At 43.2% G+C, this 15,269-nt stretch overlaps 1 protein-coding gene across 3 annotated transcripts in view; it reads left to right on the top strand.

The window, feature by feature from the left end:
- The window catches only part of scube1 (signal peptide, CUB domain, EGF-like 1), a 156,582-nt gene that overhangs the window by 134,722 nt on the left and 6,591 nt on the right, over positions 1–15,269 (top strand). For 2 of the 3 annotated variants that reach the window (XM_036148942.1, XM_036148940.1), the window contains 8 exons: positions 5,067–5,183; positions 5,371–5,493; positions 5,586–5,705; positions 8,365–8,409; positions 12,660–12,776; positions 12,871–13,029; positions 13,146–13,349; positions 13,439–13,600. In XM_036148942.1, the coding sequence (XP_036004835.1) occupies positions 5,067–5,183; positions 5,371–5,493; positions 5,586–5,705; positions 8,365–8,409; positions 12,660–12,776; positions 12,871–13,029; positions 13,146–13,349; positions 13,439–13,600 (1,047 nt within the window). The remainder of the gene's footprint in view (positions 1–5,066; positions 5,184–5,370; positions 5,494–5,585; positions 5,706–8,364; positions 8,410–12,659; positions 12,777–12,870; positions 13,030–13,145; positions 13,350–13,438; positions 13,601–15,269) is intronic. The other variant, XM_036148941.1, reaches the window with a different exon arrangement.

The following is a 15,269-nucleotide window of genomic DNA, read 5'->3' as shown; positions in this document are numbered from 1 at the left end:
GTTAACGAGTCTGATGAAGGAGGTGATGGAGGACTGTCGGGAATGCTCAGTCCAACACTGTCGGGTCCGCACCCTGCTGCTTACAGTAGTCGGATCAGTACCAGTGTTTTGTAGATGTGTTATGTAGAAATTGTTTAAAGCGATCAGACCAGGCTTACTGCAAAGGTAGGGGAAGGTCAAGCATGTTGTTAATGTGGCTGTGAGTTCGTTCACTGGGTGTGTGGTATCTTTCAGAACACACCAACTTTGTATGACCAAAGGCAAATTCCTGCTTACAAGCCACAGCAAGCGAGGCAGAAGATCAGACAAACACAAAATGATTTTTTTCCTAACACCAAAACCCCAAGGTTCTTCTATCCTCCACCCAAAACAAACACTCTGAAACAAACACTGTGTGTATGCAATGAATTAACTCGGCCTCATTGGTAGTGCATTTGAAGTCTTAAGCATGTGGTGTTGAGTGGTGTCAGCCACATCACAGCTTCACTCTGATACGGCTTTGCTATTATAAGCACACCTTTGCCAATACACTGCTCTGCCAATAGCTGCCAGGTTCCCCCCCCCCATCCCCAGACATCTGCATCCACTGCTAAAGCTAAACCTATTCAACCCCCACTGCTGAGAAGGTTTATTGGCAAAGCATACAAACTAGCCGGTGTTTGCAGTAAAGAAATCAAACAAGAACAATTTAGATAGCTCAGCACAGCTAATATCACAGGCGGTTTCTCCAAACTACACACAACATGACACTTTTCATGACTACTACAAGCTTAAAATGATTCAACCCCTTCATGACAAGCATTTTTAGAGTTAGTACAGCATCCTCTGTATGTTACGACCTGCTGCAAAGGTGATTCATACCCAGACACAAGCTGGTGGCCTTCCTGAACCTTAGTCCACTCCTTATGGTCAAACGACTTGAATTGTTTTACATTCTAGGGTTTGTGCGCTGCAGCCACCTTTTTCCAAATCCCACCACAACTTTTTGACTGAGTCCAAGTCAGGCGAAAATAGTAGCCAGGACCTTTTCTGAAACTAAGCTTTGGTGGACTTTGAGATATGCTTGGGATTTTTGTACTGTTTTAAAGTCCAATGACACTCAAACGTCAGCTTCCTCTCAGATGGTGACATTTCCTTTCAGCATTCATTAATACTTGACCGAATCCTTCATGTCGGCCACATGCTGCAGCTTTACGGACATCCTGACCACTTAAAGTGCATTACTGCATACTAGACTAACGCACACACATTCATACAGCAATATGCAGATGGGTAGGCAACCGAGGGTTTAGTGCCTTACCCAGAGGCACATCGACATGTGACAGGAGGAAGCTGGAATCAAATCTACAATCTTCTGATTGCAAGAAGAGAACCCTACCCACTGAGCCACAGTTGCCCTAATGTTTAGAACTCTGGGGAAGTTCCCAAGTACTCTAATAATGTGTTACACCTTATTTTGCTATTGATTCTTAATTTGTATCTTTTATTGTAAGAACTTGCACAAATGCTGGTCGGAAATGGGATACCATCCCATTGTTTGTTAAATGTATAACTTGTTAAGTTGTCAATATGCATTGTTTCTACAAGCTTCAATCATCTGTTCCAGTAGCCAACGCCTAAATTAGAGTAAACAGGTAGAGGTTTTGGTGAGGGTTTTGTACGGGCACAACCAACATACTTACAAATCAGATTTCCTTTTCCACGTGGTAGCATTCACAGGAAAATAAACAAGCTTTCCAATGATGTATGATTTGTAGCCAAGAAGCATTGTTGCACCAGAATCAGATCGGAATCAGCTTTATTTGCCAGGTGTGTGTACACATATGATGAATTTGACTCTAAATTGCTAAATGCTTAAAATGTGCAGTATAGAAAACACATATGCACACAATAAAGATAACCAGACTCTCACCAGATGGATTTTGTTTTGCAGAGCTCAACGCATCCATCTAGGATCGCTCCATCAGAGATGGATTTCAGAAAGGAGGGCCCTATCAAAAATCCTTGCATATGATTGGATAAACCACTTGTCTGTCATTTTTACTGACGTGCTACCTCAACCACTTCGAAACCAACCTCGAAAGCAAAACCATCGTTTTCACTAACAAAAGCCTTCAAAGCCATTCTCTGGTGTTCTTTTAAAGAGTTAATATTCTGTAGATTGGACAACACGATGAAATAGCAACATCAATGTTACTGGACGGCCAGATTTCTCTAATGACAACCGGGGATGTCTCTGATTTTGCTAAGCGGGTGAGCAGGTGCATGGGCGCAGAGTCTCTGTTGGGGGGTTCGTTTGTCGTGCCTGATCCGCAACACCAACGGAGCGCGGAAGACGCATTCGGCTTAGCTCTTCGACAGTGGCAGGACCAGGTACATACCTCTTGCTGCTTTACACTTTTTTACTCCGTCATGGTACTCTGAAATCAGGGACATTTCCGGGGACAGCTTTTGCCAAGGTTGGGTCATCCAAAACGGGGACATGGGAACATCTGGTCACTGCTTGCTTCCTCGCTGCGAGCTGCCATTGTTGTCTGAATCCAAACAGTCGCTTCTCTGATACGTCACATCTTGGAAAATCCTGCCCGGCGATCCTGATTGGCTCATCCATTTTTTGTGGTATTGAAATCCCTCCCAATGGCAGCGATTCCAGATGGATGTGTGGACCCGTGTGGAGCTCGGCGGTACTACATCCATCTGGCGAGAGTCCGGTCAGGGTTGAGATGGATCTGCAGTGATGTTTCTTGCCTGTTTCCTGACTTTAGAAACGTACAGGTTCTGATTGGACAGCAGGTTGGTGCTGATGATCATTTCTGCAGTCCTGACCGTCACTTGCAGTCAGGCCCTGTCCTTTTTTTGGTGGCAGATACAAACCAGACAGTGATGGATGAACAGAGGACAGGCTGGATGTGTAGAAGTGTATCTGCAGCTCCTCAGGCGGGTTGAGCTTCTTGAGCTGATACAGGAAGTATATCCTCTGCTGGGCCTTTTTGATGATGGTGACAGTGTTGGGCTCCCACTTTAGGTCTTGGGATATTGTGAATCCCAGAAATCTGAAGGTTTCCATAGCATGCACAGAGCTGCTAAGTATGGTGATGGGGGGGCAAAACTCCTCCTGAAGTCCGTGATCATCTCCACAGTTTTGAGCATGTTAAGCTCCAGCTGATCAACCTTCCGTCCTACCTGATTAAATAAGGATCCAGGAGACCTGGAGAGAGATGTGCAGAAACAAATGCGTGCATACTGAAATGCACAGAAGCAGTCTCGCAAGAGATGAAATGTGAGATGATGTGAGAAACAACTACTACTTTAAGTCACTGCTGCTAAATGGGCTTTTACTAGCTATATTATCATAGGCTGTACTTAGTTTTTAACTCTTTGCATTTCGGTTCTGGCTTCATCCTTGTTTAACACTGACAGTGTGGAATCTGTGGAGTGGTTGTGCTCACGTTCAGAACCTGATTAAAGGCCAGATCATGTTTATTATTTCCTGATATGTGAAATCCTTAGAAATGAAAGGTGTACTTTCTTTTTCGGATGACTGTATGTATGTTAGGCGCTACTGTGTGCCCTTTCTCGGTTTATGTAAACTGTGCTGGTCCGACAAGCTCCAACCACATGGGCGAACCTTTCCGATGTCCTCTCAGGGACATTTGCCTGGACTGTTTACTGAGCAAACATCCAGGATCCAGAGCAACTTCCTCTGAGTTATAAACTCCATTACAACATGTTAGATTAACATGTGAGTTCTTAGTACTATGCTCATTGAACCAAGTACTTTTTCTTTTAAAGATATTTGCTTCGAGGTATTCCCCAGGTTTCCCCGGTCTATTTGGTCCTGAATTCTGAATATTTGAGCACCGTTTTCACAAATGTTTAATATGTTTAGTAATGGCAGACACAGCAAGCTAGAGATGTGTTGCCTTCAGTGAAAATCAAAAAGATTCTGTATTATAAAGATTCTTAATTATAATGTCCCATCCATGTTTTTGTGGGGTTTCTCCTTAAGTTGAATTTCTTTAACACCAAAGAAAGCACTTATAAACGTCACACTTTTTCCATCTACAAACACGTCTAATTTATGAAGATATAATTCTGCCTTTGCATCTCATTTCACTACATATGCAGTTCAGTGAAGTAGCACAGAATTTTGAGGTGGAAAGAAAATGATACATGGTTTTCAAATATTCAACAAATAACTTCAAAAGTGTGCTGTACCTTTCTGTTCAGTTCTGTTCATTTAATCTGATAGCCCCAAATAAAAAACAGTTGATTGATTAACTACTTTAGCTAACAGTCCAGGCAAGGAGAGGATTATTCAAAGCAGACAAGAGGCAGATGGTAACTCTGGAGGAGCTGCAGAGATCCACAGCTGATGTGGGAGATATTTTGACAGAATTTGGTTGGAACAAACCAAAATAAAATAAAAATTCTTCATGGTAAAATACTTTCTATGGTGAAAAACACATACTTAACATCACCCTTAACATACCTTGGTGAAACAGGGTGATGGCAGCATCAGGATGTGGGGGATCACCCACTTTGAAATGGACAGGGAAGCTTGCAGAGTTGATGGGAAGAAGGATGGAGCTAAACTCCCAGAAGAAAACTTAGCAGAGGTGGCAAAAGACTTAAGAGTGGGACGGAGGTTCACCTTTCTGCAGAACAAACACCCTGAACCTACAACCAGATCGTTGTTAAAAGGGTTTAGAACCAAGCAAGTTTGTGTGTTAGAGTGGTCTAGGGGGATCCAATTGAGAGTCTGTAAGACAAAGAATGGGTGTTCACAGATTTTGCATTTAATTTGACTGACTTTGAGCTATTTTGCAAAGAAGAATGGCTAAAAGTTTAGTCTCCAGATGCGCTGAAGCTGGAGACCCCAAAATGCTCACAGCTAAAACCTTTTTGTACTCTCCGGGTATGCTCTACTTTGTTTTGGCCTATCATATAAAGTCCAAATGAAATACATCAAAGATTCTAGTTTTAACAACAAAAAAATGTGAAAAAGTTGAAAGGGCATGGATACTTTTGTAAAGCTAAAGATGTTTGCTTTTGACCTCCGTCAGATACTGATGAGTGCTCCTTTGAGAGGACCTGTGACCACACCTGCGTTAACTACCCCGGCAGCTTTGAGTGCGTGTGCAACAAGGGATACATCCTCTACGGCCAGACACACTGTGGAGGTGAGTGTCCATGCAAAACCAACTAGGTGGAACAAATTTTGTACATGGAAACAGCTTCAGTTTCACCAAGGATACACCATTATCGTTGACATTTTCCTCTGCCATGCTCATTCTTTACTACTTGAAATGCCTCTCTTGGACCAGGACTAGTAAAAACCCCCACTTGCTTTCTGTGTTTCTGCGTTAGATGTTGATGAGTGTAGCATCAACAATGGAAGCTGCGAGCATGGCTGCATAAACACACAGGGTAGCTACGAGTGTGTTTGTCCCGCCGGACAGAAACTCCACTGGAACAAGAAAGACTGCATCGGTAAGCTCCAGCTGCTGGTCATCCATGGCTCTACCTCCGGTCTCCGTGTCGGACATCGCCAGTATGTGATGTCGTTTTGGTGTGTTCCTCAGAGGCTGTGAAATGTCTACCGAATGGAAAGCCTGCGCCGCGAGCCCAGCTGATCTGCACTAAGAGCGGAGGCGCAGAAGTCTGCTCGCTCTCATGTCCCTCCAATGCTCTCTTTCTTGCAGGTAATATTTCCATACCTTCAGACGACAGTGAGCCACAATCCTCAGGGAACAAAGATAAAAAAAAAGTTAATTAAGAGACTAATAGTAAAATTTAAGCTGCGCACAGAGAGATAGAAACACTGAAATAAAACACAAATAAATAGCTAAGACATGACTGAACCAATAAAGATTTTTCATTCATCGCCTTATTGTTCAGGATATGTTTAGAAAGCGTTTACAGACTGCTTAGCGTCCACTTTATCGGGTTTCAATACCTGTAATTACGGTAATAACATTCAAGATATTCATCCGCCGTTTACGTCTCTGCCCTGGTTCTAATCACACATCCACACGTGGCTCCAAAAAAAAGAAAACCATTGTTAATAGCTGTGCTGTTCTTCTTCTCCTATGATGTGGTCTTAACATTGTTTGCTCCCATTGCTCAAAAACAGAGATGCCGGTATCCGCCGGGTTTTTTTCTGTAAACAGCGAGATGGCCAAACAAGATGGCCACCGGAGCGTTTGTTAGCTAGTGCGCTTTCTTCTGTTTTAAAAAAGAATCAGTCTACGTTCGACTGCGGCTCGCCGTGGTGAATTATGTTGTGATATGTTGACAGCGGAAGTGTGATTGTGCCTTTTTTACGTCACGTCCACAGTTTCTCTAATTGGCTTGCTTTGCGCCTCTTAACCCCGCCCCATAGAAAGCCCTCTATTGGAGCAGTTCCAGACTAACTTCAGCCGTATCGAAGAGAGGCATAAGTTAGTCTGGCTGGCCAGGCTAGTTTCAAGTCACCTCTCAGCATCCCGATGAGATCAAGATCTGGGCTTTGTCTCAAATCCTGACTTGAATTTGGATTTACGGGGATGTTTTGGGTCATTGTCACGTTGCATGGCCCAGATTTGCTTCATGTTTTTTTCCCACATAGAATTGTAGATTCTATGAGGGTGAGCCGGCCCGATTGTGCTCCAGCAAAGCATCCCCGAACGATGGCACTTCCAACTCCATGCTTATGAACTAAACTCATTTTAAACTGATCCCACTTTATGTAAGGTAAAGAGGGCCCACCTGTTGGTCCAGTCAGCTCTCCCTCGTTGCGCAGCAGGCTGCTCAGGTGACTTTGGCCAGCCTCGCTCTGATTCTGTGGGAGGAACAGAAGATGTTTGAAGCAGGGTTCTAACAGGCAGGCGACGACAGGGACCGACTGTCAGATCCCCACAATGCAGAATGGAACCGTGTTTCTTGATGTTGTCAGATATTGTTTAAAAAAAAAAAAAAGGCGTATATCTACCTAGTCAGAAGCTTTGACACAGAGCGGTGCTTGGTGATTATCAGTCAAGTGAAATAGAGTCCGATGTGTGACTTGCCACACGTTATTTCAGTAGCCTTTGCCAGGGTTTCCACCCATCCGCTTAGAAGAATCCATTTTGTCACATTAAATCACAGGAATGCGACCAGTCAATGTAAAAACCTCTAGAATTATATACCATACTCGACTAGTCTGTTCCCCCTGGTGTAAAGAACAACACTCCAGATGTCCTTGTCTTTTTGACATTCTCTCTGGCAAACTTTACTTTTCATACTTTTCTCAAAGGTTGCAAAGGTTTCCTCCTTGCAAACCTGCCATGAATTGCTTTCTGATTGTACAGGCATGCACGGTCATGTCAACAGCCGCGTGGACCTGGGAGCACATTTTATGGTATTTTTAAGACTTCGTTAAGCATCTTGCCGCCTGCTGTCAGGGTGAACTTGCCTGGACGGCCAGACCTGGGCATGTTGCCGGCTCTGCTGAATGTCCTCCATCCATAGACTCTTTTTCAGTGGATGTTTGCCCCTTTAATAAATGAAATCATCATTTGAAAATTGCATTTTGTATGTAAGCAGGTTATATTTAGTGATCAGAAACACCAGTGTGACTGTATATCTTAACCTTTTTAATTAAAGTTGTTTACATGTTACTCATTGAATGCTTCCCCCTGGTGGCTTCAGCTCAAAGATGCAGCTCATGGCTGATTAAGCTGCTGGGGCTTTTTTTTACTGCTGTATTTATGGGCTCACTGATGTGTTTTTCACTCAGGAAGGTTGGGTTGGCCCCAGCCATCCCAACACTTTGGCTAACACCTCAGCTTCTCCTCCTGCGATAGTACTTAACACATCTCCAAATTGATTACATACTTCGATCGCGGCTTGCCGTCATGTGGCCCTCACCCGGTTTGACTTGGCAGCCAGATGGGAGAATGATAGATGGCTCTGGGGCATGAAGTGAAGTATTTGTTTTTTTGTCCTTTTGGAGTCCATCTTAATGTCGGGGAGGTGGAAGCCATGTAAAATACTTGCAGCTTAACAGAGACCGGGCTTTTATTATTCATGGTTTTATGATTTTCTAATGCCTCGGTCTATCGCTCCTAACTTGAAATGCATACTGTGCGCCTGTGCACTGGAGGAGAATAACAACATTAATAATTCTTTCATTTTGGCTTTAATTTCACAGTCAGGGTTAAGCTCACATGGAACCATGGCTGCCTTTAGGCTGTCTGTCTGGTTTTCAACAGAAAGTGGTGAAACTTGTTTTAACACTGCCAAACATCCTCTAAAGTAACTTAACATTAAACTCTCATCATGATAATTTCCCCTTCTTTAACCATAGTGTAACACGTGTTTTTTTTTTTCTTTCTCTTGCAGACTCAGAGAACTACACACTAAGCTGTGGCGTGCCCATCCAGCCTGGTAATGCTCCTCAAAGAATGCATCATCTCTTTCTATAAACATCCTCTAATAATACATAAAATCCAGCAGCTAAAGATCTTGATACATCTTCACTTTCATCCCATTCCGAACACAAACTTCATTGCCTTGAAGAACCGGCCCATATTTATCTTTAGCCACATCCCATGCATTGGCCAGCTTCCGTGGTCCCTGCTTAAGAAGTGCATCCCCTCAGCATGATGCTGCCACACTGCAAAAAGAGAACTAATGAAGTATATTTTTCCTTGATTTGAGCAGCTAAATAAGACAATTTGCCAATGGAATGAGTATACTTACCCCTAAAATAAGATAATTTGATACCCTGCACTTGGAATAAGATGATGGAGATGAATTGTTCTTATTTTAAGTGCAAAAATCTTATTCCATTGGCGAATAGTCTTATTTACCTGCTCAAATCAAGGAAAAATACGCTAATTTCAAGAAAATTTTATTTACTTGTAGTTCCCTTTTTGCAGTGCACCACTTCAATGCAGTGTGACACCCGCTGACGCATGTGGTTTCTCATCTCGTGAGCAGCAAACTTACAACAGAACCCACCGTGTTGTTCAGGAGGACCAAATTAGGCAATAGCTACACACATGGAATATACTGTAGTTCCATGGAGCTGGTATGGCTGATTAGTCTGAACTGTTATTTTTTCCAGGGTATGACGATTGTACAACATACGAGTTTAATAATATTTGAAAATAAGAATTGGGTGCACAAATTTGACAAACCTGTAAAACAGTGTTAAAAGAAATTCTGCTGGGTAAGCTAGGTTCTGGTCTCTGCTGTGGATGTGCCTGAAAACAAACAAAGCTCGGTGGAATCTTGAAGGTTGGCTGGTTAACAGCAAAGAGGTTACGGGCGGGTAAATTTTAATTAAGCGGATCAGGCTTGACAAATCAAATTGGGCCTCCTCTTTTTTGGCACTAGGGGCCTTTGTTAAACTGTTATTTGGATTAGAACCCAGAATTGCTGCATCAAGAACGTTAGCATCTGCACACGATGCATCTGGTCGACCCACTGGGCTCTTCCTTTGGTTTTGTGTGTTTCTCTGTCTGTCCTTCACCCCGGCTTAGTTCTGAGCCATCATTAGTGACTTTAGAGAGCAATGATATGAAGGACATGATTCAAATCAACACAAGTTGGATAAGAATGGCACTGGCTGGAAGCAGAGTACTACTTCAATGTTATCAACAAGCACTGAAATGTTCTACTTGGAAGAGACACATTTGCATTCATTTCGTAAGCTTCCTTAGTTGAAAAGTAGCCGAGCGGATTTTGACTTTATAGAGCATTCTTTCACATGTATAAACTGTTTTATTGCAACAGCTTCAGGGGCATAAAACTAGCAGGTTCAGAGTTTTAGGCAGGCACTGTGTGCAAGATGGTTTTACCTCACTCTAATGTCCTGCTGAAGGCCATCTTCATAAGAATCTTGGTCAGGTTTTATATATATATATATATATATATATATATATATATATATATGTGTGTGTGTGTACATGCAAAAAGTCATATTTCTCTTGGTCAACAAATCAGGCTTCACTTTTCAAGTTTTAGGTCAGTTAGGATTTCTATTTACTTATATTCAGAATTGTCATAGTTTTCTTAGATAAACCCTGGAAGCACACCACGCACACGCAGCTTTATTTCTGAGAGTTAATTGAATGAAGGATGAGCAGTGGATGAAGGAAACTAGAGAGGCTGTACTTGACTGGAACTGGGGGTGTAGATGGAAGCAGGAATTGACGGACCGAAGAGAGTTCTAGGGAGAGCAGGGCTGCTGGAGTACAGAGGTAGCAGGAGATCCAGGCGACAAAGCAGTGAGCAAACCTGGCGCACAGGCAGTCCAGTAACAGAGCAGAGTTCAAATCTAGAGCACAGGAGTGGCAGGAAAATCCAGCAGCTAGCAGAGGCCTTACTTGAAGCACAGACGAGGCAGGAAACCCAGCAGCTGGCAGGGGCTTAACTTGAGGCACAGATGAGGCAGGAAACCCAGCAGCTGGCAGAGGCTTAACTTGAGGCACAGATGAGGCAGGAAACCCAGCAGCTGGCAGAGGCTTAACTTGAGGCAGAGATGAGGCAGGAAACCCGAACCGGCAGGGAAGGGAAGACTGAGGGAGGCTTTTGTAGGGAGGCTGACAGGTGGAGTGAGTCTGACTAATTAATGCCTAACAGGTGTGACTGATTGCTGGGGAGTGGAAGGTGAGCTGAGTGAGAGGAGGAGGTCTAGGAAAATAACAGGGGAAAAAAACAGACAAAAACTAAACCATGACAAGAATAAGGAGGGATTTTTTAAAATACCTTTTAATACTTTAATCATAGTTCAACCTGTGGAAGTATTTTAAGGAAACACCTCAAACACAGTGTAACTTTAAGAAGAAAAATCAATCTGAGAAATGTTTGGTTTATCAGGACATTGTGGACCGCTGCAAGCCTGTCTGATCCTTGGGTACAATTACTAGAAGCCAGTAGGGGCCACATTCAGCTGTTCAAACAATTTCAGGCAACTACGAGTATAACCAACGTGGGAATGCCCAGCCATCACACTGGTAAGAAAGGAGACAGGTTCTGTTTTTGGGTGTGAGAGGTGTGTATCAACCCCAGAACCAAGGCAGTAGACCTTCATGAAGATGCTGGCTGAAGCTGTTGAGACAATGAAACAAGTCCTGCACCAAAGTGGACTGAGACTAAGCATAAAAAATGGATCACAGCTTGCAAATGCACTCGGAGACATTTTCTATGGTTTGAGGAAACTAAAATTAAAGTGCTTGGCCATAATGACCATCGTTACTTTGAGGAAAAATTTGCAAGCTTTCAAGCTTTAGAGCACTATGGGTTGTCTCAGGCTTTCAACCATGATGTTCTGTTAATGGGTTTCCATCTTGGTAGTGGTGATGGGGTGGGGGACAAATGGGTCCTCCAAATGGACAGTTAATTTAAGCATATTAGTTACAAAGTGGCTTAAAGACAATAACATTCACTCTTTGGAGCAGCCATCCCAGAGCCCTGATCTCATTCACATAACATATTTATCTGTTATGTGACTGATAATTATTAACTATAATAATTATTTGTATTGTATTTGTAGGCAGAGAGCAAAAGGTATGGGTGAGCAAGGCTTTCTACAAACCTGGCTCAGGTTCTTAATTTACAGCAAAGCATTGTGAGAAGCTTGTTCAAGGATACCCAAGACGTTTGACCCAAGACAAAGGCAGCTCTACTGAAGACTTAGGAAAGGCACGTTAGCTACTGAATTTGAAGAAAGTTAAACAAAATTCCTGTTCTTATTTTTCTATTTGGTAAATAGAAATAATTTCGGTAATTCTGACATAAAAGGAAGGAAGACCCTTAACCCCAGATTGCTCCCCGGGCGCCGCACATGGCAGCCCTCTGCTCCCCAAGGGGATGGGTTAAAACCAGAGAACAAATTTCGTTGTAATGTATGTTTCAACGTATGTTTCAATGACAATAAAGATATTACATTATTATTACATATTACAAAAGAGGCCAAGTTTAGTCAAATTTAATGTCAGTCGAAAAAAAAAGGTTGTGTGTCTTTTTATACTTGCTATGTAAATATCTGTTAAATGGACTGAATTTATTCAGAGCTTTTCAATCATACTGGCCACTCGATGGGATTTTACGCCCGAGATGCATTCACTTGGCTGAGCTCACAAATGGACACACATTCATTTCATACAACAATGCGAGGACTGGCAACTTGGGGTTAAGTGCCTTGCCCAGGGGCTCATTGACATGTAGCAGGGGAAGAGGCTGGAAACAATTGCAAGACAACTATTCTTGTAATTGAGCCGCAGTTTTGTATAAATTTGAGCCTGTTCTGTATAATTTGGAACAGTGTGAATTAAGCAGAAAGCACAAAAAAATTCAAACTTGTGCACCCTTGCTAGTGAATATAAGTAAACCTTTGACACTTTTGCAACAGTTAACTAACTGTGCCATTACCGACTGTTTTTCAATCACATTCGGTTTTTTGAGATTCTATAGAGAAGCCACTGTTTTGTATTTGAACCCACCTTTGGGAACCACTGCTCTAAAAGCAGAAAACAAGCACAGCCTAAAAGGTAATAAGGATTATTCTCAGATTATTGTGCAGAAATGAGTCACAAACCAGAACAGAAAAGACTTTGATAGGCAATCTTCACATGTATGGCATTCAGCGCCCTTTGGGTTTAACAGCCTTCTGTTTCTGTTGAACACAGACCCGTTGGCCCCGCCCATCAAGCAGAAGGCCAAGTTTAAGATTAAAGATGCCAAGTGTCACCTGAGCCCGCGCAGCAAGGAGAAGCATAGAGATTCGTCCAAGCAGAACATCCAAGGTAAAGAACATCTCAGCTCACTTTCATATGCTGCTGCATTTTGTGTATTTAGTAGGAATCTCAAACACGTTGATATCTGTCTTTACCCCTAAAGGAAGCCAGTTTCCCTGCACCGACGACTGCCAGGTAACGTTCGTCAACTTCAAGTGTGACTCGTCAAAGAAACGCCGCAGAGGGCGCAAGTCTCCAATGAAAGAGGTTTCCCTCATCACGGCAGAGTTTGAAATGGAGATGAAGGAAGAGGAAGCCTCAGGTGTTGTGGTCTCTCTGAGTTCTTTTAGCTTCATTTGGGATGAAACAGTAAACACGCACAGCCGAGACGTAGGATCAATTTAAGTTCCGTTAACAAACGTCGCCTTCGCCCCTCAGACTCCTGCAACGTTGACTGCGTGCGGGAGAAGATGAAGCTGAAGCTCCAGAGCGCCATGCGGACCCTGAGGAAGTCCATCAACAAGCAGCAGTTCTACATCCAGTTCTCTGGGACCGAGTACGAAGTGGCCCAGAAACCGTCCAGGACTTCAGAGGGAGCCGAGACCTGCAGCACGGGTCAAGTCTTCCAAGATGGGAAGTGTGGTAAGTCTGGAGCTCACTGGGATGTCTTTGCGCTGCTATGCCGTCACTAACCTAGCCATGGTACGAGTCACCTGGGTGTCTTTCCACAGTGAGTTGCGGCGCAGGGACGTTTTACAGTGGAGAGCAGGAGCAGTGTGTTCAGTGTCCTCCGGGAACGTACCAAGACATGGAGGGTCAGCTGTCCTGTGAGCCATGTCCAAGTACTGAAGGTCAGGGCATCGCTGGTGCCAAGAATGTGTCTCAGTGTGGAGGTAAAGTCATAATCTCATCAATATTTTCATTCTATCCAGTCATTTCTCTAAGGAGCCACAGGAGAAAACTCTACTTTAGGTGCAATGTGCAGTACTTAAACATCATAAAGGAGCAAATAATGCCTGTTGCGATCTGGTTATAATGTTCCCAGAACATTCAACCTTCCATGGGCTTCCTATTTCTATTCATTGGCATACCGAATGGATGTTTATTGCAGGTTTGGGCATTTTAGTCTCATTTGGGGTACCCAAACCTCAAGAATTTGCTTCACTAAATTAAATAAAAAGTAAAATAAAAATAAAAAATTAAGAATCATTCATGGAAATCATCCATGGAAAGGTTGAATCAAAGTAAAAGCCTGATGCACTCTGCCATTTTATGATCCGCTGAATCTGATAATATTAACATTTGATCAAACAGGACTTTGTTTGATTAGACTAAACATGAGCATAACCACTGAAATCAGTTAATTTAATCAAAATGACAAAAGAGCACATTGTTGGGTATATAAACCTTTATTTCACCAGGCAAAACATTAAGAACAATTTCTTGTTCACAGCGTTACCCTGAAATTTCCTAAAATACGTCCTAAAGGGGAACATGGGGAGAGGACAACAAACGTTTACATAAATACAATAAGTAATCCCGTTCATTCTGCAAATTCCGGCAGGATTTGGATTGGGAGTCAAGGAGAACGTTATGGAGAAGTGTTAAACAGGGTTAGATGTGCTTAGATCCTTCTGTGGTGGCAGGAAGATGCTACACATCTCCTATAAGTCTGTTGTGGAGAGTGCAACCTCTTCTACTGTCATCGGTTTGGGGTAGCAGTATCAGAGCCAGCTGACCTCTTGACACTACTCTGGAGCCGGTGTGTACAGAGGGAAGCAATGCAAAATGGCAAACGTAATGGACAACCCTGAGCATCCTCTTCACATCTCAGTCACACAAAAGTCACACAGACTGCTAGAGGGAATCCTTCCTGACCATGGCTACAATGAGAACTCCTCCAACACGTAATCCCACGATAGGAGTATTGTTGAACCCGGAAACATGTTGGTGGCAGCATCATGGTGTATGAAAGCATTTCTTTAGCAGGGACAGGGAAGCTGGTCAGAGTTCTTTGGAAGCTGGTCAGAGTTGACAGAATGATTGATGGAACTAACTGCTGGACAAACCTGGAGGCTGCGTAAGACTTGAGACTGAGGAGGAGGTTCACCTCCAAGCGTACAGAACATTCAGACCCCATCTTACAGGCAGAGCTACAATTGGGTTGCTTAGATCGAAGGTTGTCCGCATTTTGGAACGGCCTAGTCAAAATCTTCACCTAGATCCAATTTTGGAATCTTTCTTAAACGGTGCTGTTGTACCTTCACCTTTGTAACTCGCAAACGCCTCTCTCTTAAATACCAACAAAGATGGAACCGTCCAGCGTGGCGGCTTTGCCGTGGCTGTTAGTAGTGTCCAGACGGTTCCTTTCTGACAAACCACCTCTACTCGGCGTGTTCCCTGCCAATCTGCATAAAGATCACTTTGAACAGTGTCCATGTTTATGTCTGATGCCCTGCAATGTTGCTGTGTTTACTTCACATGAGTTGTTTGTGTATACCTGGTGTTTTTTGCATGTTTCTTTGGCAGTGTCACAGCACCAACAATGGACCCAGCATACCT

The sequence above is a fragment of the Fundulus heteroclitus genome, chromosome 17 (genome assembly GCF_011125445.2).
Source record: "Fundulus heteroclitus isolate FHET01 chromosome 17, MU-UCD_Fhet_4.1, whole genome shotgun sequence".
Taxonomy (NCBI): Eukaryota; Metazoa; Chordata; class Actinopteri; order Cyprinodontiformes; family Fundulidae; genus Fundulus; species Fundulus heteroclitus.
Note: the sequence above shows the minus strand (reverse complement) of the source record. Positions and strands in the feature narration are given on the sequence as shown.